Source organism: Leucopleurus acutus (genome assembly GCF_964270905.1).
Source record: "Leucopleurus acutus genome assembly, chromosome: 11".
NCBI lineage: Eukaryota > Metazoa > Chordata > Mammalia > Artiodactyla > Delphinidae > Leucopleurus > Leucopleurus acutus.
The window spans coordinates 95,449,956-95,472,388 of NC_139152.1; the positions used below are offsets into that span (position 1 = coordinate 95,449,956).

The window sequence follows — 22,433 nt, forward strand, 5'->3', positions numbered from 1 at the left end:
GTGGGGGGAAGACAGGCAACAAAACACATAAATAAGTGATCCCTTCAGATAGTGATGTGTGCTATGCTAGAGAGTGACTGAATGTGGAAGCTCTTTCAGTTGGGGTGGTCAGGATTCATTCATCGCTTCAAAGAGATGGCACTTGAGCTGATACCTAAATGATGTTGAGGGAAGCTTTCATGTAACAATGTGAGAGAAAAGCTTTCTAAGCCAAAGGAATAAATTCAGAGGCCAAATGGGCAAGATGGAGTATCAGGAACAGGATTTACCTTCCCATTGGAAATAACAGTTTTTAAAATATATGAAATGGAGGCTTCCCTGGTGGCACAGTGGTTAAGAATCTGCCTGCCAATGCAGGGAACACGGGTTCGAGCCCTGGTCCAGGAAGATCCCCCATGCCACGGAGCAACTAAGCCCATGCGCCACAACTACTGAAGCCCGTGTGCCTAGAGCCTGCACACCGCAACGACGATAGCCCCCGCTCGTCGCAACTAGAGAAAGCCCACACACAGCGATGAAGACCCAACGCAGCCAAAAATAAATAAATTTATTTTTTATATATATATATATATATATACACACAAAATGTATTTGAAACAGTGGTTTTTCAAGACACTGGACATCAGGTAATGAAGGACAGTGATCACTGAGAAATGGAAAACAAGGTGAGTCCTCTGACTACCCCAGCGTACTGGCTTGAGAGAGAGCTTCCAGGCCGCAGTGCAGGGAAGGGGAGCCCAGGCAAAGCCCAGTGGACCCTCTCAGTTGAGGCAACATTGCTGAGAGTCTCGGGAGACTGAGGCAGACAAAGTTTGTAGGACAGAGTACTGGAAAGGAGAGAGCTGCTAAGAGAACTCTGGAGATTTGAGGAGAGCTCACCTGTGTATTCAGCAAAGTACTTTTTGGCACATACACGTGACTACTCAAGGCTGAGGCAGGAGGGGCACCCCTCCAAGAGGATTGGAAGGAACAGTGTCTAGCACTCAAACAGTGTCAGTAATCGTGCCTGTTTCTACAGCCTAGAAAACCTCGTAATTCATGGAGCATTACTAGTATATTCAGCAGTAGTACTGGTAGAGTTCTCATCGTAGTAGTGGGGAATAATTAATTAGCCCTAACTAATTATTAAGTCTGTCTTAACAAATTCTAAAAACAAGACCTAAAAGGAACAAACTTTCAAAGTAATTTAACTGCATGTCAGAGCAACACTCAAAAATATTTATAGGAATACAGAAATATTCAGGATCCAGCAAAAATTCTCAATGTCTGTTATTCAAAGCAAAGATTTTCAGGCATGTAAAAACCAGGAAAATACAAACATAGTGAAGGGAAAAACAAATCAATTGAAACCAACTCATAGTTGACACAGATGTTAGAATTAGCAAACAAGAACATTAAAACATTTATTATAATTGTATTTCAGATGTTCAAAAAGTCAAGCAGAGACATGGAAAATATATTTTTTAAAAGCCCCAAATCAGATTTCTAGAGTTGAAAACTATAATGTTTGAGATGAAAATTATACTGGATGGAATTGTGGCAGATTAGATATTGTAGAATAAAACATTAGTGAATATAAAGAATCACCAACAGAAACTATCCAACATGAAACACAAAGAGTAAAAATCGAAAAATTGAAAAGAGTATCAGTGTGTTGTGGACAACTTCAGTCAACCTAATATCCCTGTAACTGGAGCCTCTGAAGAAGGGGCAGTGTGGCAGAAAAATAGCTAAGAAATAATGGGCTCAAATTTTCCAAATTCGATAAAAGCTGTAAACGCACAGATTCCCAGATCCAAAAAGCTCAGCTGCACCTGAAGCATGAGAAAAATGAAGAAAACCACATCAAGGCACATCCTAATCAAATTACTCAAAACCAGTGATAGACAAAATCTTAAAACCGGAGGAAAAAGGGCACACTGTTAACAGAGGAACAAAGGATTTCTCATTGGAAACAATGCAAACAAGAAGACAGTGGAGGAACATCTTTAAAGCACTGAAAGAAAAATCTGCTAACCTGGAATTCTATAACCAGTGAAAATATCTTTCAAAACTGAAGGCTAAATAAAGTCTGTTTCAGACATACAAAAGCTGAAATAATTTATCACCAGCATACCCTTACTATAAGTAATGTTAAAGGGAGAAGGAAAATGATGCCAGATGGAAATATGAATCTACACAAAGGAATGAAGAACTCAGAAAATGGAAACTACACAGCTTAAATATGTGACTTTCTTCCATTATTTAAATCTCTTTAAAAGAGAATTGATTGTTTGAACAACAATAATACAAATGCATTGTGGGTTTATAGCATTTGTATCTGTGAACTGTACGAAAACAGTGGCATGAAGACCTGGAGGGGAACATGGTAGAATACTATTGTAAGATTCTTATATGTGAATTAGTATAATTTCACTTGAAGAGAAGAGAATACACTTGACCCTTGAACAATGCAGGGATTAGAGGCGCTGGCCCTCTGGGCAGTCAAAAATCCAAGGATAACTTATAGTCAGCCATCCCTATATTCGGTTCTCCATATCTGGGGTTCCTCTGCATCCTTGGATTCAACCAACTGGAGATGGTATGGTACTGCAATATTTACTATTGCACAGTTGAAACCCGTGTTGATCAAGGGTCAGCTGTACTTCCCAACTCAGTCTGTGAGGCCAGCATTACTCAGATAACAAAACTACACGAAGACATTGCAAGAAAAGAAAACCACAGATCAGTATCTCTCATGAACATAAATGCAAACATTCTAAACCTAATTTTAGCATATTGAATCCAATAATATGTACGAGGATACTATGTGAACATGTAGGGTTTATCCCAGCAATGTAGGGCTGGTTTAACATTCAAAAATCAATGTGGGGCTTCCCTGGTGGCGCAGTGGTTGAGAGTCCGCCTGCCGATGCAGGGGACACGGGTTCGTGCCGCGGTCCGGAAGATCCCACATGCCGCGGAGCGGCCGCAGCCTGTGCTCCGCAACGGGAGAGGCCACAACAGTGAGAGGCCCGCGTACCGCAAAAAAAATCAATGTGATTCACCACAATAACAAAGTAAAAAAGAAAAACTGTATGATCAACTCAACACATGCAGAAAAAGCATTTGACAGACGTTACATCCATTCCTGATAAAAACTTTCAGCAAAATAATAGAAAGGAGCTACTCAACTTGATAAAGGACTTTTATGAAAATTCTACAGTTAACATTAAGCTCAATGGAGAATGACTGAATGCTTTACTCATATGATGAACAAAAAAATGGATGTTTGCTGTCTACACTTCTATTTAACATTGTACTGGAGGTTCTAGCCAGGGCAAAAAGGCAAAGAAAAGAGAAGAAGAGAGAGAGGAGAGAGGAGAGGAGGGGAGGGAACCAAAAGAGTACATACCTTGTGATTCCATGCATATGAACTCTAGAAAATGCAAACTAACCTATGCCGACAGAAAGGACATTAGTGATTGCCTGGGGAGGGAGAGCAGGAGGGAAGGAAGCCCCCAATAGAGCAGTTTTGATAGAGGGAAAACGTAGAGGCAAAAGGGTTTTAAAAGTAGCCTGGGGCTTCCCTGGTGGCGCAGTGGTTGAGAGTCCGCCTGCCTATGTAGGGGACGCGGGTCCGTGCCCCGGTCCGGGAAGATCCCACATGCCACGGAGCGGCTGGGCCTGTGAGCCATGGCCGCTGAGCCTGCGCGTCTGAAGCCTGTGCTCCGCAACGGGAAAGGCCACAACAGTGAGAGGCCCGCGTACCGCAAAAAAAAAGGTAGACTGAACACAGTAGATTAAACCCAGTTATTAATCTCTGCTCCCTTCTAAACCTCCACTAAAATTACTTTTACAAAATGATTTCGGCAAGCATAAATCCACCAGAAAAAAAGTGAGTGGAAGAGGAGGTGAAGTAGATAAGAGACGCCAACGAAATTTTGGAAGCTAGAAAGCTTTTGGAGTGACCCTGAAAATGGCAGGTTTGGTTGAAGAATTTACAAGGAGCAGGGTCCCAGGTATCCTGCCCCTCACATCCACAGATGGATGTATAGCTATCCCTCTCCCACCCTGGCAAAGCAGGGGGCGGGGGAGGGGGAGAGAACCTAACTAAAAACAGAAGAATTAAATCAAAGTCACATACTAGGTGAGAATGTGCCAGCTCTCTTCCCCCATTCAGTCCCAGAACACTGGAAGCCAGGCTTATACCTGTTAGGCTGAGGATTGAAGGGGTACCTCTCTGGGCAATTGAACAGCCCAGGGGGGTGGGGAAAGAATATACAGATGTAGGCATCTGAGTATTCTCCCAATGAAATGGCCAGGTCCCCTCCTTATATCCAGGAAGCCAACCATGGGATAAGCAGTGTTCCCCCCCCCCCCCCCGGCTTCTCCACATACAAAAAGCACTTTTGAGCTCTTTAGGACTTAACCCTTAAAAATCAGTGGATAGCCGAAGACGACCAGACATTTGATAAAAACCTGTGAATGGAAGATAGTGACCAAACCAAAGATCAAAGAGAAACTTGGAGGAAACAGATTATACAGGGAGCGAAAGAAAATAAAGCAAACAAAATAAAAACACTCCATAATATCCTCAGAAATAAGGATCATATAATCAGGGAATAAGAACAGGACTATTAAAAAGGACTATTCAGAGCACAAGGAAGAGCTCTTAAAATTAAACTGCAAGGGCAGGAAAAAAATTTTAATTGAAAGTATTGAAAGGTTACGAGAATCTCCAGAAAGTAAAATAAAAAGTCAAAGTGATAAAAGTACAGAGATAAAGAAGAAAATTAAGGAATGAGTCCTGTAGACTCAGTACTGGGTAACAGGAATTCCTGAAGTAGAGAAAAGAAATTGGAGGGGATAAAATTTCAAATATTTAAATAAGTAGAGAAAATATCCCAAACCTGAAGAACTAGAACTTCTGGATTGCAAGTATTTACCCAGTACCAGCTCAATAAATGAAAGAAGGACCATACTTAGTGGTTTGCATTTTTAGAAACCTGAGGAAAAGGAGAGGATCCTAAAAGTTTCCAGAGAAGAAACAGGTTATATCCAAAACATTAGGATTTATAATACTATAGAATTTCTATCTAGCAACTCTGGGTGCTAGAAGACAGTGGAGCATGGCCTTCAAATTTTTGGAGGGAAAAACATTTACTAACTTGAAATTCTATATTTGATTATGTATGTGGGTAAAAATATTCTATATGTTAAATATATAAATAAAGTAAGGACTTTCAGTCATTCAAGATCTCAAAAAATTCACTTCCTGTATACCTTTTATTAGGAAATCATTGGAGTCTTTGTTCTACCTAAATCAGGAATAAACCATAAAAGAGGGAGAAAATGGAAACAGATGCTCCAGTGAAGGGGAGAGAGCAAGGAATCCCAGAGATGCAGGGAAAGAGTCATCCCTGGCAAAGTGTCAGCTATTTAGCAGCCTAGAGAGCAAACAATCTCAGCTGGAACAGGAGAAAACCCCTGAGCAATGCCTCCAAGACCGGAGTGAAATTGATAGATTACCTGAAGTGTTTGCACTTATTTAAGAGGAGTCTCGGGCTTCCCTGGTGGCACAGGTGGTTGAGAGTCCGCCTGCCGATGCAGGGGACACGGGTTCGTGCCCCGGTCCGGGAAGATCCCACATGCCGCGGAGTGGCTGGGCCCGCGAGCCATGGCCGCTGAGCCTGCGCGTCCAGAGCCTGTGCTCCACAACGGGAGAGGCCACAACAGTGAGAGGCCCGTATACCACAAAAAAAAAAAAAAAAGAGGAGACTCACAGCTCTGTTGGAGGGTTTGAGGGTGAATTAGTGAAAAATACATAATAAATACCAAGCCAAAAAAATTGAAAGAAAGTATAAGAGGAAGTAGTAATTGTTAGTTCCAGGGAAAAGAAAAAATTGTACAAGAAAGGAAATTATTCCATATGATCCAGCTGTATATGTTTTTTACTGAGTAATAGCACTGCTAGCACTGAATATTGATTTGAACAAAAATTGTGACTTATATTGGGAGGATATTGGGATATATTGGGAGAAGGGAGGTACATATGTGTTGGTGGGAGGAGCAGCAGAAGAGCGTGCTCAGTGATGAGAACACAGAAGTAATGGGGGTGTAGTTTAGTCTTTAAAGAATTTGATAGTAAAGGGAAGGGAAAAAACAGGAGGATAGTTGGAGAGGATCACAAGGCCAAAAATAATTTTTCAGAATGGAAGAGATTATAAAATATTTGTAGCTTGAGGAGTTGAATTTACTGGAAAGGGAGAAAGAAGGGTTCCTTAGATAGTGAGATCCCAGAGAAGGCAGTGTGGTGTAGGTCATGAGTTTGGAAACAAGTGGTGAGCTTAACCTTGCAGAGCAGTCGGTGGGGGGCAAATGGGCAATGACACAGAGGTTTGTGATATAGTCATGAGAGAAAAAAACGAGGGGCTTTTGGGACTTTGTGTGGGATAGCATTGTCATCTTCAGAAAGGAAAGACTCAGGGAGGATGCTTAGTGGATGGGTTTAGAGTCTTTGAGGAGATAGAAAAGGTACAGGATAAATGAGTGAGGAGTGTGGTGTAGTAGGTCAGTCATTCAGCCCAGTTCTTAGCCCCTAGAAGGCATTTGGCAGTTGTGTTGAAAGAATGAACAACCGACCAGAAGGGCTGTGTTAGAGGCTGTGTTTGGCGGGGTGGGGGGAAGCAGGTGAACAAAGGATCACAGCTGCCGGCTAAGCCTTACAGAGCTACTGGGAAGGAGCACCTGGAAGGGAGGAGGAAGAAGTGCCAGGAGATATCAGAAAATGCTTCCTAAAAAAAGTAACTTTCAGCCAGTCTTTGAAGGTGAAATGGAAGTTCACCAGAAAGACAGGATGAAGATGGGCCTTCCAGGCAGAGGCACTGAGTGTCAGCACTGAGTGGAAGTTAACTGGTATAATTTGTAAAGGAACCAGTTTTGTAACTTTCTCCAGCTCTGCACTCCAGGAGCTGAAGAGAAAAAGAGAAGGGTTTGGCAAGACAGGAATGTCCTAAGGACAAGTTGGTGGTGAGCAAATCTAGGACATTATGGAGGAAAGTCACTGAAATGCCTGCGGGTGAGCCTCTGAATGGACTCTGAGGAAAGAGAAGAACCACAGAACTAGACCTGACCATGAGGACTCCTTACAGATTCGAATGGAGGCAGGGAGTGGAAGAGGCACTTATGGTCAGAGGCGGATTTCAGAATTCATGGACCTCGGTGTGGAGCGGTCCAGATGGATGGCAAGGCCCAGCATCGGGTCCTGCCCGTCTCCTCCCTGAAGCAGGAAGGAGATGGATCTTCTGTCTAGAATGGGTCTAGAGTATCTGATGCCTTTAAACTGAGTTAAGTGCCTTTCCTTCCTTGTTTCATTGCATTCTCACACTGTATTGTAATTGACTAGTTTTTGTTTGTCTTTCCCACCAATCCGTAAGTTTTTTGGGGGGCAAAGACTGTCTTCTTCCCCATTACCTCAGCACAGCACCTAGCATGTAATATGTACCCAATAAATTATTTGTTGAACGAATGAATCGTAGTGGGAGAAAGGTTAGGTTATGGTGTAAGTTTTATGAGTAAAAATACTGAAGCTCCTGAAAATGAGGTCAAGGGGGAGGAGTGGTGGGGATCATCAAATTAAGTCCAAAGTGTTCAAGACATTTGTAGAAAAGAGAAATTAAGATGCGAAGGGACTGGAAGTGGACTTGAGAAAAACAGGAAGTGGCAATAAGGAGCAGTGATCTTTCTGGACCATTTTTATTGCCTTCTGAGATGATGAAGAGTGAGAAAAGGTGAAGGAGGTCATATCTTCTGGGGAAAAGCATTTTAATTAATACTTAAAAGAATGAGCAGAAATATGAAGTATATGTAAGGCAGAAGACCAGGGCTTCTAGGCAAGAAGGGACATTATATGTAAAGGCACAGAGGGGTGAGGAGTTGGTGTGTGCTCCACCAGGGGTTCATAATGGGTGAGTGAGGCAGGGGTGATAAAAAAGATCACTTAGGCAAATGAACTGAAATTTTATCCCTCAAGACAGGTGATAGAGCGCCATTGAAGAATTTCAAGGAGAGTGATGTGATCATGTTCGCATTTTACAAAGTCCATTTGATGGAACTGGTTTGGAGGATGGATTGAAATGAGATGGGACCCAGAAGCACAAAGACTAGTGAGAAGGTTTTTGTAGTGGTGAGATTTAGAGAAGCTGGCTTTAACTATGGCAGTTAAAGAGGATAAAGAAGGGGTAATGGGTATGAGAGCTGTTTGAGAGGTAGAAGCCACTGTACTTGGTGATTAATAGGATGTGGGGTTAAGGAAGGAAGGTGGAGAACCTATAACCTTGACTGTAGGTTTCCTGTTTAAGGATCTTGGTGAAGATGGTACCATTTACAGAGATAGGGGATATAAAAAGGAGTGGAAATTTAAGGCCAAAGATGATGTTTCATTTTGGACCTATTGGGCCATCCAAGTGGAGACCCAAATATGCAAAATATGAGGGCTGCAGTTAAAGATTCGAAAGCCAGTATAGGGGAGGTTGTTGAAGCTCTGGGGTTTTTTTGTTTGTTTGTTTTTAATTTTTGGCTGCATTGGGTCTGCGTTGCTGCACACGGGCTTTCTCTAGTTGCGGCGAGTGGGGGCTACTCTTCGTTGCGGGGCACGGGCTTTTCATTGCGCTGGCTTCTCTTGTTGCAGAGCATGGGCTCTAGGCGCGCGGGCTTCAGTAGTTACGGTGCATGGGCTCAGTAGTTGTGGCACGCGGGCTTAGTTGCTCCACGGCATGTGGGATCTTCCCGGACCAGGGCTCGAACCCATGTCCCCTGCATTGGCAGGCGTATTCTTAACCACTGAGCCACCAGGAAAGTCCCAAGCTGTAGGCTTTTTGATTATTATTTCTCTTCATTATTGTGCTAATTAGAAATGGTTATAGATAAGACTTTTTAAAAATAAATTTATTTATTTTCAGCTGCAATGGGTCTTCGTTGCTGCGCGTGAGCTTTCTCTAGTTGCGGCGAGTGGGGGCTACTCTTCGTTGCGGTGCACAGGCTTCTCATTGCGGTGGCTTCTCTTGTTGTGGAGCACGGGCTCTAGGTGCATGGGCTTCAGTAGTTGTGGTATGTGGGCTCAGTAGCTGTGGCTCGTGGGCTCTAGAGCACAGGCTCAGTAGTTGTGGCACACAGGCTTAGTTGCTCCATGGCATGTGGGATCTTCCCGGACCAGGGTTCAAACCCGTGTCCCCTGCATTGGCAGGCAGATTCTTAACCACTGCACCACCAGGGAAGTCCCTAGATAAGCCTTTAAAAAAAAAACAACTAGTAAGCAGAGGCTAAGTCCACAAAGTAGAGCTCTTTAACTGGGGAGGATTTTTAAAGGTCAAAAATCAAGAAATTTTCATAATATATGTAAGTGGGAGAATAGCCATTCTTGTCTTTGAGAAAATGATTCCAAGGAACTTTAATAACTTTAAACAATGTGTCATCTTTTTTTTTCTAATTAAGGCATAACATTTATTTGTAGAGTTAGGTGCATAAAATGTACAGTTCAGTGATTTTTTTTTTCCGCCTATGTGTACTTTCTTGTAACCACAACCCAGATCAAGATCATCTCCAGCTCCTCATAAAGTTCCCTTTGCAACATTATAACCATGTTTTTTCTTCTAGAGGTTTAGATCACTGTGTAAATTTAGGATGGAAGAATCCTCCCTCTCCTTGGCAAAATCTGGTAGGCTGCAGAATCAGGAAGTCCGTAGAGAAGAATAAAAGTCGAAACCTGGTTTGAATTTCACATTATGCAGTATGTGTCTTTTATTATTCTTGCTTACACTTCCTCCAGTTTCTCCTTTTAATGGAAATAAAGTAAACCTCTCGATTTTTCTGTTCTTTTTGAAACGTAGCCTCTTGATACTATTCCATCTTCTCCAGTATTTCTGAGAAATGAAGACTGCAGAGGGTTGCAGAGCTGGAAAGGCTTTTGTTTTATTTGGGTTTCATTATGGTGTGTATCTATGTTACTGTTGTCTGTCTTCCAGATTACTAGGTTCTATAAGAAATGGACGGTATTTTTCTAAGTAGGGAATAATCCTTGAATACATCTGTTGATATCTATCTCCTTGAATACTTCTGTTTGACATTTTAAAATTATGCCTTTTGGGGAAGTTTTTATAGGACTGATAGTCCCAGTTTGTGGAGGTAGCTCTATCTCTCTAGCTATATCTTCCTTTATTGATCAGTAAACCATCTGGAATAGTAAAATGCTTTCTTTTTTCTTTGAAAATTTGTATTGAGAAATAAAACATACATATAAAAGAGAAAAGAAATACATACAGTTAAAAGAATAATTATAAAATAAATGCCCATATACCTACTACATAGGCCAAGAAATAGAATTTAACCATACCCCAGAAACCACCATGTGTCCCTTCCTGATCGAATCCCTCTTGCCCGACTCCCTAAGGTACTAATTAGCCTAAATTTTGTAATAGTTATTCCCTTTTCTTTATAGTTTTATAAACCATAAATATACATATATGTCTACATATACATATATATGGCTTAAAAATGTATATATTGGAATTTTATATTAATGGATTTAAACTGCATATGTATTCTTTTGTGACTTGCTGCTTTCACCTAGTGTTGTGTTTTTGTAACTCATCCAGGTTGAGGTGTGTTTCTGTAGTTCATTCATTTTCATGCAGTATAATATTCTATTGTCTTAAAACACTGTAGCCTATTTATCTACTTTATTGTTGATGAATGTTTGGGGGTTTTTTCCTGTTAAAAATAATGCTCCAAAAAATATTTTTGTATATGTGCAGAAGTTTCTCTAGGGTATGTACCTAGAAGTGCAACCACTGGTTTGTACAGTAAGTACATAGTCAAGTGTACTAGATAAGGGCAAACTTTTTAAAAGTAGTGGTACCAATTTTCCCTCCCACTGGGAATGGATGAGAGTTGCTGTTGCTCTGCACCCTTGTCAACACTTGGTATTGCCCAACTTTTAAATTTTAGCCAGCCTGGTGGTTGTGAAATGGTATCTCTTTGTGTTTTTAATTTGCATTTTGCTGACTGACAGGAGATTGAACATCTTTTCATAAGCTTAGGGCCATTTATGCGTCCCCTTCAGTGAAATTCCTACTCAATAATTTTGTAAATTTTTCTGGTAGGTTGTCTTCTTCTTACTGATTCATAGCAATTCTTTATTATATTCTGGATGCTAATCTTTTGTCACAATTATGAATTGCAAATCAGCATGCTTCCTTTTTTATTCTGCAAATCTGGTCACCCAAGCAGAGATTCCATAAGCAAACCTGGAGAGTGAAAACCACTGGCTGAGGTTTCTGTCCTAGGCAGTATAGTGAAATGCCATGCCGTTCTGTAAGCACAGGCCCTGGCACTTTGGAGTGATTGCATCTTAGTTACTGACTACTGCTGACTTGTGGTACTTGCCTTTGCAGGTGGAACAGGAGGATTTTGTAATGGAAGGGCATGGCAAGACTCCACCTCCTGGTGAAGAAAGCAAACAGTGAGTTACAGTTTATTTTAAAAGGGTCTTATTACAGATCTTCAGAAACACTTTGATTAAACATGCTGAGAGCATGTTTGCAAGGGATGTATATGTTGGGCACATTGTGGAACTCACGAATTGCTTTGGTGGCTGTTAATGCATTGCTTCTATTTATAGACAGACTAACTGGAGGGACAAGAAAGTTGGCTTTGTAGTTTTTCACACTTGACTAATCAAAATTTATGTCACGCTTTAGCAAAGGCTTTAAGGCTTAGGATGTTCCAAACTGAACTAACTCAGTCTGGTTGATTTCCAAAGACAGCGTAAAATGGTATATCCTTTTCTTAGCAATGTCTTTATGAAGCGAACTTAATTAATAGACTGTTTTCCTGCATTCCAGGTGTGAATTTATTTGAATAATACTTCCTGAAATTCTATTCCATTAGTTACTTATACTTCTGATCTTTGTTTAAATAGCAAATTGTTTCCCCAAAGGAAAAGGAATTATAAATAATATAACTTAGCCAACATTCTAAATAATTGAGATGTCTCCTCTAACTTCTTTTTTTTATTTTTTATAAATTTATTTTTATTTTATTTTTGGCTGTGTTGGGTCTTCATTGCTGCGTGGGCTTTTCTCTGGTTGCGGCGAGCAGGGGCTACAGTTTTTTTTTTTTAATTTATTTATTTATGGCTGTGTTGTGTCTTCGCTGCTGTGCACAGGCTTTCTCTAGTTGCGGTGAGCGGAGGCTACTCTTCATTGCAGTGCGCAGGCTTCTCATTGTCGTGGCTTCTCTTGTTGTGGAGCACGGGCTCTAGGCGCGCAGGCTTCAGTGGTTGTGGCACGTGGGCTCAGTAGTTGTGGCTCCTGGGCTCTAGAGCGCAGGCTCAGTAGTTGTGGTGCACAGGCTTAGTTGCTCCGTGGCATGTGGGATCTTCCCAGACCAGGGCTTGAACCCTTGTCCCCTGCGTTGGCAGGTGGGTTTTTAGCCACTGCGCCACCAGGGAAGCCTGGGGGCTACTCTTCGTTGCGGTGCGTGGGCTTCTCTCGTTGTGGAGCACAGGGTCTAGGTGCGCGGGCTTCAGTAGTTGTGGCACGTGGGCTCAGTAGTTGTGGCTCATGGACTCTAGAGCGCAGGCTCAGTAGTTGTGGCGCATGGGCTTAGTTGCTCTGCGGCATGTGGGATCTTCCCAGGCCAGGGATCGAACCTGTGTCCCCTGCATTGGCAAGCGGATTCTTAACCACTGCGCCACCAGGGAAGCCTCTCCTCTAACTTCTCAAGGAGTGATAAGTTTTAAATCTGAAATTGAGAGTCCTCTAGGTAGCTTTTGTGTGGCAGTGAGTAGATTTTTTCCTCCCTCTGTCACAGAACTTGAAAAATTATGTTGCAGAGCAGAGTGGTGTTTCATATGCCCTTTTAAAGGAAAAACAGTTAAGGCTGGCTTAAAGTACTGACATAACTGCTATTTTTTATTCAGACAGTAGTCTTCTAAGTTGAATGGGACAGTGATTCATGGAATTTACCGAAAATCTGTAGAGAGAAACTCTTTTCTCTCATCTTCTTTTTTCCCTAGAAAATAATTTAGTTTTGGTCTGTCTTATGAAAATTATGTCTCTGAAACCCTTAGGAATGAATTATGCAGAATATGCTATGCTGCCCTGAGGCCAGGTTCATTAAAATAGAATGTTTGTCTTGTATTTGTTGTGAATGGAAACCAGGATATTTTCACAGCTGGTTTAATTTGCTAACCAGGCAGTTTTAAAAATAGCTTACAATATAAATCCTAACTTTGCTGTATTCTGTCAAATGCACTTATATTCTGCATGGGCGGATGGAATCAATTCATCTTTAGCAAGATAGAAAGCCAAACAACTAGTCCCAGTAGAGGGAACTAGGGACACTTCAGTTGCCCTGCCCCCTTATCCACTCCTGCCTCCCAGACTCAGGTCAAAGGTATTATAATATAAAAATCATAGCTCCAATTTGACGAGGGTTTTCTGTGCATTGAGAACTTTGCTTAAGGTGCTATGTGTGTTATTTCCAACCCTTACAGTGTCTCCACTTCAGATATTGGGGTCGGTAACTTGCCCATGGTAATGCAGCTTGAAACGGAAGTTAGGATTTGAACTGGATCTTTCTGACTTTAAAGTGTTTTATAATATCTCTTGAATGCAAATTCTTTGCCAACCTTGGGATCTATGTTCCTGAAAAGTATTGTGGCTAGCAAAATTGCAGCTGTCAAGATCAAAGTCTCACGGATAAGAGTGAGTTGGGGGAAACAGTGAAAATGGCATAAAGCCTATTTTTAAAACACAGATGAAGGTTCTATTCTCTGAAGGGTATCCATTTCCCAAACAAACCAGTCTTTATCTTTAAAAACCTGCTCCAGTAACCCCTATCCTGAATCAGCTTCTTTAGGTATTCAGGAAACATTGCTGGTAGATTCTCCCACAAGTTTTATGTTATACAAACTGTACTTCTTTTAGAGAACTTAAAACAGCCCCAGCAGACTTGAAACGTCATGGGGAATGGGGAATATACCATTTCCCTTGATTGTTTTGTTTTCACAAATCTCTGACTTTTCACAGATGAATCTTGTTTTATTTTGTTTTGTTTTTTTGTGGGAAGGGGTTGTTTGTTTTTTTCTGGGCTTGGTCTGCTATCATATATTGAAATGATAAAGCAGAAGTGAATCTTCTCTCTGGGGCTTCCTCCAATAGACCTGCCCTCCTCTTCTGTGGGAGTGGGGGGAGCAAAGGTGCTGTGTTCTTTTGTTTGAGGCAACAGAAATAAAAAGAGTGAACAAAATTTTTATTTTTTGTATCTCAGAACTGCAGTTAGCAAAGGATGATTGAATCCTGGATAGTAGGATCTAGGAACTGAATACGACATTCTAGATCCTGTGAGTGACACATTGCTGAATAACTTATGAAATTCCCATCCATTCTTTTTTTTTTTAATTATAAAAGTAACACATGGTTGTCATAAAATATTCAAACAGTAAGTGTGGATTTAGAAATAAAAATGAGACTCTTCTTTTACCCTCCTTCCCTTTCTCATCTTCTTAAACATTTTCTGTATATTTAGAAAAAACAACTAAATAGATTTTTTTCCTAATATAATTCTTCTGAGACTTGCTTGTTTCATCTGACATCTTTTGCAGTCTATTTCATTCTTTTAAACATCTGCAAAACATTCTGTTGAACTGATGTACTGTAGCCATTCTTCTCTAATAAATATTTTGGTGGCCTTCGCTTCTTTGATTATTACAAATAATACTTTATTGAACATCCTTATTCTTATATCTTTATACACAGGTGTATTTCTGTAGAATAGATGTCTAGACATGGAGCTGTTTGGCTCATGGTCATGTTTATTTTTTTACAAGGAGGTAGCTGCTATCAAATTACCTTTCAAAAGAGCTATACCAATGTTCATTTCCATCAGCAGTGAATGAGAGTGCCCATTCCTCCACACCTTTGATGACAATAAAATTATTTACCTTTGAATTTTTGCCCCTCTAATATTTTATTGTTTTATTTACACTTTTATGCTTACTAATAAGATGGAATGTCTTTTGTTCGTTTATTGGCCGTTGATTTTTATTTCGTGTACCACCCTATTTACCTACAATTCCCATTTTTCTTTTGGATTGTTTGTTTTGATAGTTTTGTAGGAGCCCTTTACAAAGTGTAGATATTAACCTTTGTCTTTTGAGATGTTCTGAATATTTTCTCCCAGCCTTATCTTTTAACATTGGGGTATCTGTCATACTAATAAACCATTTACATTTTTATGTAGTAAAATCAGCCTTTATGGCTTCTATGTTTTGTGCTTTCCTAAAGAAGTCTTTCCTACCCTAACATGATGAAATGTCCTGAGTTTTTCTGCTGTATTTTTCGCTTTTATACCTTTAATTGAACTGGTACTCATTTTTGTGTATGGTATGAGGCAGAGATCTAGCTTAATTTTCTTCTGAATTGGTTTCCAAAATGGCTCTCATTCATTGGTATTAGCTTGTACGAAGAGCCTTTTTCACTTAGGGAGGCAGGTGGAGCACAGGGATTATATAACTCGCTCACGGTCACAGAGCAAATTCTAGTAAGGATTAGGTCTAAAATTATTTCTGTTAGCTGATCTGTGCCACTTTCCTTGTTTCTTCATTTAACATTTTTACCATAGGTTCTGGAAGTCTTGAAAAAATTATTTTATTTCTGTGATGTTTATTCCAATGGAATAAGTTCTATTAATAGGTAGATTAAGGTAGCTATGCATGTAGAAAGCTTCTTGAAAACATAATTGCATTTTGATATTGAAAAATATTTGTGCTAAGTTGTTAATATTTAGATCAGTTGTGCTGATTTCTGGTGTACATGTGAATAAGATTTAGTAGAATGTATAGCTTTAAACATTTGTCTATATATATTGTCTCAATATTATTGCTTTTTATGAGGCTTATTTACTATTAGTGTATCTAATATAATCATTTTTCTGAGGATATTCACTTTATGAGCTATTGAAGCAAATCAGACAAACCAAGGTTATTGCCATATGATTACTACACTAAACTCACACAGTATTAATCACATGATGTGTTTGACACAGGGGTAAATATAAAACTATTACAGCTTTTTAAAACACAACACGAGCAGATACTTGCTCATAGATTGTGTTTGATCATGCTTATTGAAAGCTCATTCCAGATAAAATGTTTCTACCCAGGCAGGATTTTGATTTGGTTTTATTTATGATACAAGTGGTGGTCTAGTTATTTGTGGGCATATCATTTATTGTAATTTTTTTTTTTGAGATAAACCCACGCACATATGGTCACCTATCTTGTAAATTATTTTGAAGTTAGATATCAGTTTTGGTATATTAACAAGATGAGTTTGGCCTCTTTTTCATTTCCTCTTTTAAAAAAATTTTAATATAGCTTATAAACAAATCTAAGCTTTAAGTCTCCATGCTGAAATTCACTCATATTCTCAAAAGATATTTGTCTTTAACCTACTAAAATAATTCAATTTTTCTAGTAAATTTTTATCGATTGAATTTTCTTAGTTCTTTTGGTTCATTTTATGAAAGGTCATCATTAAAAATGACTCTCTCAAGGCAGGCTCTCAAAGACATATTTGCACACACATATTTATTGCAGCATTATTCATAATAGCCAAGAAGTGTAAGCAACCCAAATGTCCATTAACAGGTGAACAGATAAAGAAAATGCGGTATATACATACAGTGGAATATTATGAAGCCTTGAAAAAGAAGGAAGTCTTGTCACATGCTACAACATGCATGATCCTCAAGGGCATTATGCTAAGCAAAATAAGCCAGTCACAAAGGACAAATACTGTATGATTCCACCCATATGAGGTATCTAATGTAGTCAGAATCATAGAAATAGAAAGTAGAAAGGTGGTTGCCAAGGGCTAGGGGGAGAGAGGAGAGAGAATTAGATTTAATAGGTATAGAGTTAAAGATGAGAAAATTCTAGTCATCCGTTTCTAAACAAAGTGACTATACTTAATACCACTGAACTGTACGCTTAAAAATAGTTAAGATATAAAATTTAATGTTTTTTACCATAATAAAATAAAATAGCAACCAAATTGAAATGTACCTTAAATGTAAAATATAGCCTGGATTTCAAAGACTTAGTACCAAAAAAGAATGTAAAATTAATAACTTTTATATTGTTTGTTTATTTATTTATTGCACTTAAAAAGCAGTTAGGCCATTTGTTGGCTTTAGGAGAGCATTCCTTTAAATAAGAGAAAGGACTCTGAACACTAAAATCTCATCCATTTTATGAAAACTTGAGACCAAACTCTTCATCATCTGTAAACTGCTTATTCACGAACAGTAGCAAGAATTTGAGTTAAATAAATTAAACCAAACTGTCCAGCTACAAGAAAATGAAAGGAAAGCTGGGGGGCGGGGAAGAAAATGAAAGGAAAGCTGAGGGCGGGGGAGCCCTCCCCCCAAAGTCCTTGCTTTCACACTACAATGTTTCAGGTACAAGAATCCGACAGTTGGGACTTCCTTGGGGGTCCAGTGGTAAGACTCCCCCTTCCAGTGCAGGGAGTGAGGGTTCCATCCCTGGTCGCGGAACTAAGATTCCACATGCCTTCTGCCCAAAAAACCAAAACATAAAACAGAAGCAATATTGTAACAAATTCAATAAAGACTAAAAATGGTCCACATCAAAAACAAACAAAAAAAATCTAACGATTCCCCAGCGCAGCACAAAACCGCTTCCCGTAAGGCAGTCATTTAATTATCAACTGTCCAAAGGCTAAGAAAATTTCGTGGAAAAGGAGCATACCCTCTGGCTCTGTGCGTGGCCTGTAGCTGAGGAGCCAAGTTCTTAAGAACCGAGGATTGACTGCCATACTCTTGGGGAGAACGCCTTCATAGACTCTCAGGCATCCGTTCTCAGCTTCCCCATCTATAAAATGCGGCCCTGGCGAGGCAAGACCTGATAGGCTTCCAGGTCGAAGCCTTCACGCACCTCATTGTACTCCAGCACACGCCGCTTGATCTTGGACGAGTCAGCCCAGATGATGAAGTCCTACATGCTGCACGTGACAAGGAAGGTGGGGTCGGTGACCACGTTGGGGCCCTTGTGCACGTGGCCCTGCTCCATGAATGCCACGGCGGCCTGGAGGTGCTGCGCCAGGCGCGGCTCAAGCACTACAGTGAGCAGGCTGTGGCGGCAGAAGGACGAGGCCTTGAGGAAATCGCAGAGCTCTGGTGATCCACATGTGGGCACTAGGCCGAGAGCATACTTCTCCAGCAGTGCTTTAGCAGGTCGTGCAGGCGCAGCTCGCACGCGCAGCAAGGCTCAGCTGGTTGTAGCGTGTGTCGTCCTTGTACCGCTGCAGCTGCAAACGATGACGCCGCGACACGCGCAGCTCCTGCGGGTTGAGATCAGTGACCTCCCGGTTCAGGAACACCATCTGCTTCAGCAGCTTCTCACGAATTTAAGCTTCCACACCATGGTGGCGGCTCAGATGCTCTATATTGTTTTATGTTGAAATGATAATCTGTTATATATGTTGTGTTAAATAAAGCATATTAAAATTTTAAAAACCAAAAAAGTCTCATTTAATAATGTATTTTATAGACAGTATCCCCCTTTTAGGGATTGTTGATATAATTAATTGTATCATTTTCTATATTTCTACTCTCTTGGGGTGCTTTTTTTAACTTCCCTTTCTGAGGGAGAGTCTATTCTTGCATCGGAGACCTGTAAGGAAATCGAAGTGTTGAAGACAGTTTTATATTGATTCAGAGAGAAGAATGTAATTTAGGGAGTCAACACCACCCTTTATACCCCAGTGTGGTGTAATATGATTTTGTGCTTGAGGTGCTGTTTTTTAAATGTCTTAACTCCAGTGTCTTGATTAAATTCTCTTCTTACTAATTACATTCTTCCCAACTTAAATGTCTAGTTATAAAATGCCCTTTTAATTTTTCTGAAATATTAATTATACAGACCTTTTGTAAGTTCTGATAGTTAGTCCTTACCTTTGTTTCTGCTCCTACTCTAACTCCTTAACCTACAGTTCTCTCTTCCTCACATTCATCTTATACTGTGGTACAACTTTTAAAAGTTTATTCTTTCTAAGTCTCTACAGTTGATAGCCCTTGTTTTATATTTGACTACCAAATTTAACACTAAACTCTTTTTTTTTTTTTTTTTTGCGGTACGCGGGCCTCTCACTGTTGTGGCCTCTCCCATTGCGGAGCACAGGCTCCAGGCACGCAGGCTCAGGGGCCATGGCTCACGGGCCTAGCCGCTCCGCGGCATGTGGGATCTTCCCGGACCGGGGCACGAACCCGTGTCCTCTTCATCGGCAGGTGGACTCTTAACCACTGCCCCACCAGGGAAGCCCAACACTAAACTCTTTGGAAACCATTCTTCTGGTGCTTATTTAAAGGCTTTTGGAAGCTCTGTAGCATTTCCTAAATACAGAGAAAATGAAAGTATTTCCAAATCACTCATTTTATAGATAATTATCTTCAAAACACAAACCTTGGTATTTGGCCATAGGAAAGGGTTTTTTGGTTTGTTTGTTTTTAACATTTTATTTTCTGTTTTCTACCATCAGTTTTTCACCAACTTTTTTTTTCCTTTGGGCCATTAAAATATGTACATGTTGAAATAAACTTATTAAGAAGTACCAAATTGAATGCTTTATAAACTCAATCATTACTACACAGCAGTAAGCTGGACACCAGGAAAATAGTTGGATTTCTTTTTTTAATATTTATTTATTTGGCTGCGCCAGGTCTTAGTTGCAACACGTGGGATCTTCGTTGTGGCATGCAGGATCTTTTTTAGTTGCCGCGTGTGGGATCTTTAGTTGCGACATATGGGATCTAGTTCCCTGACCAGGGATGGAACCCGGGCCCCCTGCATTGGGAATGCGAGTCTTAACCACTGCACCACCAGAGAAGTCCCTGGATTTCTATATAATCTTTTCAGATTGTTTTTGGGAGAAAAGAAGTGAGAGTTATTTTCAAGTTTATTAGTATTTTGAAAATGCCACAAAGAGGTTCAATAGATAGTTACGCTCATGGAATTTTTGCTGCTGGGAATTTTAGTATAACCATAAACATTTTATACTAAGTCTTTGGGAAACTTTCAGTTGCTAATAAATTTTCTAATATACATAGAAGTCACTTAAAAAATTTAATTCTTTGAAAATGTCTTTAAGTTCTAAACTCTATTTTATGAGGTTTTTCCTGTGTTTTGTAATTGAAAATGACTACAGACTGTGGATTGCTGCTACACTTACAGGTTAAAGTGGTGACTTTAAACAACAGTGAATAGGGTAGCTCATGTGGCTCTCAGAAAACTACAGTTAATTTAATAAAAGTCTTATTTATTTAGCTTATATTTTACTTATGAACAAATAATATGCTTTCATGGAAGAATATTACTTGAAAGGCAAAATGTAGTAAAATTAATTTGCCCAGTTCCTTGAAATTGTTGTTTTAAGGTTGCTTTTTTGGAGACATTACTGTTATCGTATAGTTGTAAAATGTTTTGAAATACATAGCATTATGTAAATATAGATAATGAAATGCATGTTCAGTTGCAAGAATTTCCAGTGGTGTCATGAGGAGAAGGTAGTGTTTATTTCTCCCAAATTTTATGTTCACTGGAGGGTATGGACACAAGTCCTGCCCTAAGCACTGCGCCTTTCCTTACCCACTGGGAGTCTGTGTACTGAGGTTTTGGCAGAAGTACGGGGTGGAGGGGGAGGGAGATTGTAGTAAAGAGGAGGTACAGCATGATGGCAGGCAGTGAAAGGTCAGGCTAAGGCTTTTTGCTCTGTCTTCAGCTCTACAAGAACAGAGACTTTTGCCAGCGTGGTCACTGCCATTGGCACCAGAAAACGTCAATAAATATATACTGAATAAATTAAGATGTCAGTAAGTTCCCACAGACTGTTAAGAATCCCTGTTCTGCACACTCACTTTGAAAGTCTGAAGTGGGGTGACTAAAAATCCTAACTTAAGAATATTTTATTTATTATTAGCAGAAGAAAAGTGAATTGGTAACCTGTCATGTTTGACTTTGTATTCAGTACTTTCTTAAATATATTCCAACAGATCCAGCTTTAACAGATTCTCCTCTTTAAGTGTCCCTACCTGTAAGCCAGTTGATTATTATTTCGCAAAAAAAAAAAAAAGAAAGATTTTCTATGCAAGACTGAACTCTTTCTTTGCTTCCAAGGGCCTCCATAAGATGCCTTTAACCTACTTATGCATATTTTCTCTACTGTTTGAAGGATCTTCCTGCTCCTGCCCAGTGTCTCTCAGTAAGGTCTTCCATGCGTGTCTCATTTCCTTCCCCCTCTCATGCCTTTGTTCAGGGAAAGAGACCCTTCCTTCTGACCAGGAGCAAACCTAGGTTTTGTGGGAATGCTCTTTAGGAAAAAGAAAATCAGATAGCCAGCAAGGACCTACTGTATAGCACAGGGAACTCTACTCAATATTCTGTGATAACCTATATGAGAAAAGAGTCTTAAAAAGGATGAATTTCAAAATATATTACAAAGCTACAGTAATCAAAAACAATGTGGTACTGGCATTAAGACAGGCAAACAGACAAATGGAAAGAATAGAAAGCCCAGAAATAAACCCTCATATAAGGTCAGATTATCTTTGACAAAGGTGCTAAGACCATTCAATGGGGAACAGAGAGTCTTTTCAACATATGGCACTGGGAATTTTCAATACCCATTTGCAAAAGAATGAAGTTGGACCCTTATCTTATACTATATACAAATATTAACTCAACATGGATCAAAGACCTAAGCCTAAGACCTACAACTATAAAACTCCTAAAAGAAAACATAGGAAAAAAGCTTCATGATACTGGACTTGGCAGTGTTTTTTGGATGTGACACCAAAAGCATAGGCATAAAAGCAAAAACAGACAAATGGAACTACATCAGAGTTAAAAATTTTTATGCATCAAAGAACACAGTCATAGAGTAAAAAGGCATTCTACAGATTGTGAGGAAATATTTGCAAATCATATTATCTAATAAGAGATTAATGTCCAGAATATATAAAGAGCAACTCAACAACAGCAAAAATCAAATAACCTGATTAAAAAATGTCCAAAGGCCTTGAATAGACATTTCTCCAAAGATGATAAAATAAATGGCCTTTACACATATGAAAAGATGCTCAGCATCACTAATCATCAAGGAAATGCAAATCAAAACCACAATGAGATGTCATTTCACACCCATCAGGATAACTACTATCAAAAAAAAAAAAAAGCAAGAAACAAAATAAATATTGGCAAGGATATGGAGAAATTGGAACCTTTGTGCACTATTGGTGGGATTATAAAATGGCGTAACTTCTGTGGAAAACAGTTTAGAGTTTCCTCAAAAACTCAAAAATAGAACTACCAA

General features: G+C 39.8%; 1 protein-coding gene and 1 pseudogene across 4 annotated transcripts in view; one reads left to right on the plus strand and one right to left on the minus strand.

The window, feature by feature from the left end:
* Nucleotides 1–22,433, plus strand: part of TNRC6B (trinucleotide repeat containing adaptor 6B) — a 250,895-nt gene that overhangs the window by 84,892 nt on the left and 143,570 nt on the right. For all 3 annotated transcript variants that reach the window (XM_082849698.1, XM_082849695.1, XM_082849697.1), the window contains exon 4: nucleotides 11,433–11,500. In XM_082849698.1, the coding sequence (XP_082705824.1) occupies nucleotides 11,433–11,500 (68 nt within the window). The remainder of the gene's footprint in view (nucleotides 1–11,432; nucleotides 11,501–22,433) is intronic.
* Nucleotides 15,725–20,794, minus strand: LOC309968291 (U3 small nucleolar ribonucleoprotein IMP3-like; annotated as a pseudogene). The gene is made up of 2 exons: nucleotides 20,711–20,794; nucleotides 15,725–18,461 (listed from the first exon to the last, which is right to left on the minus strand). The product of its transcript is annotated as a U3 small nucleolar ribonucleoprotein IMP3-like (transcript).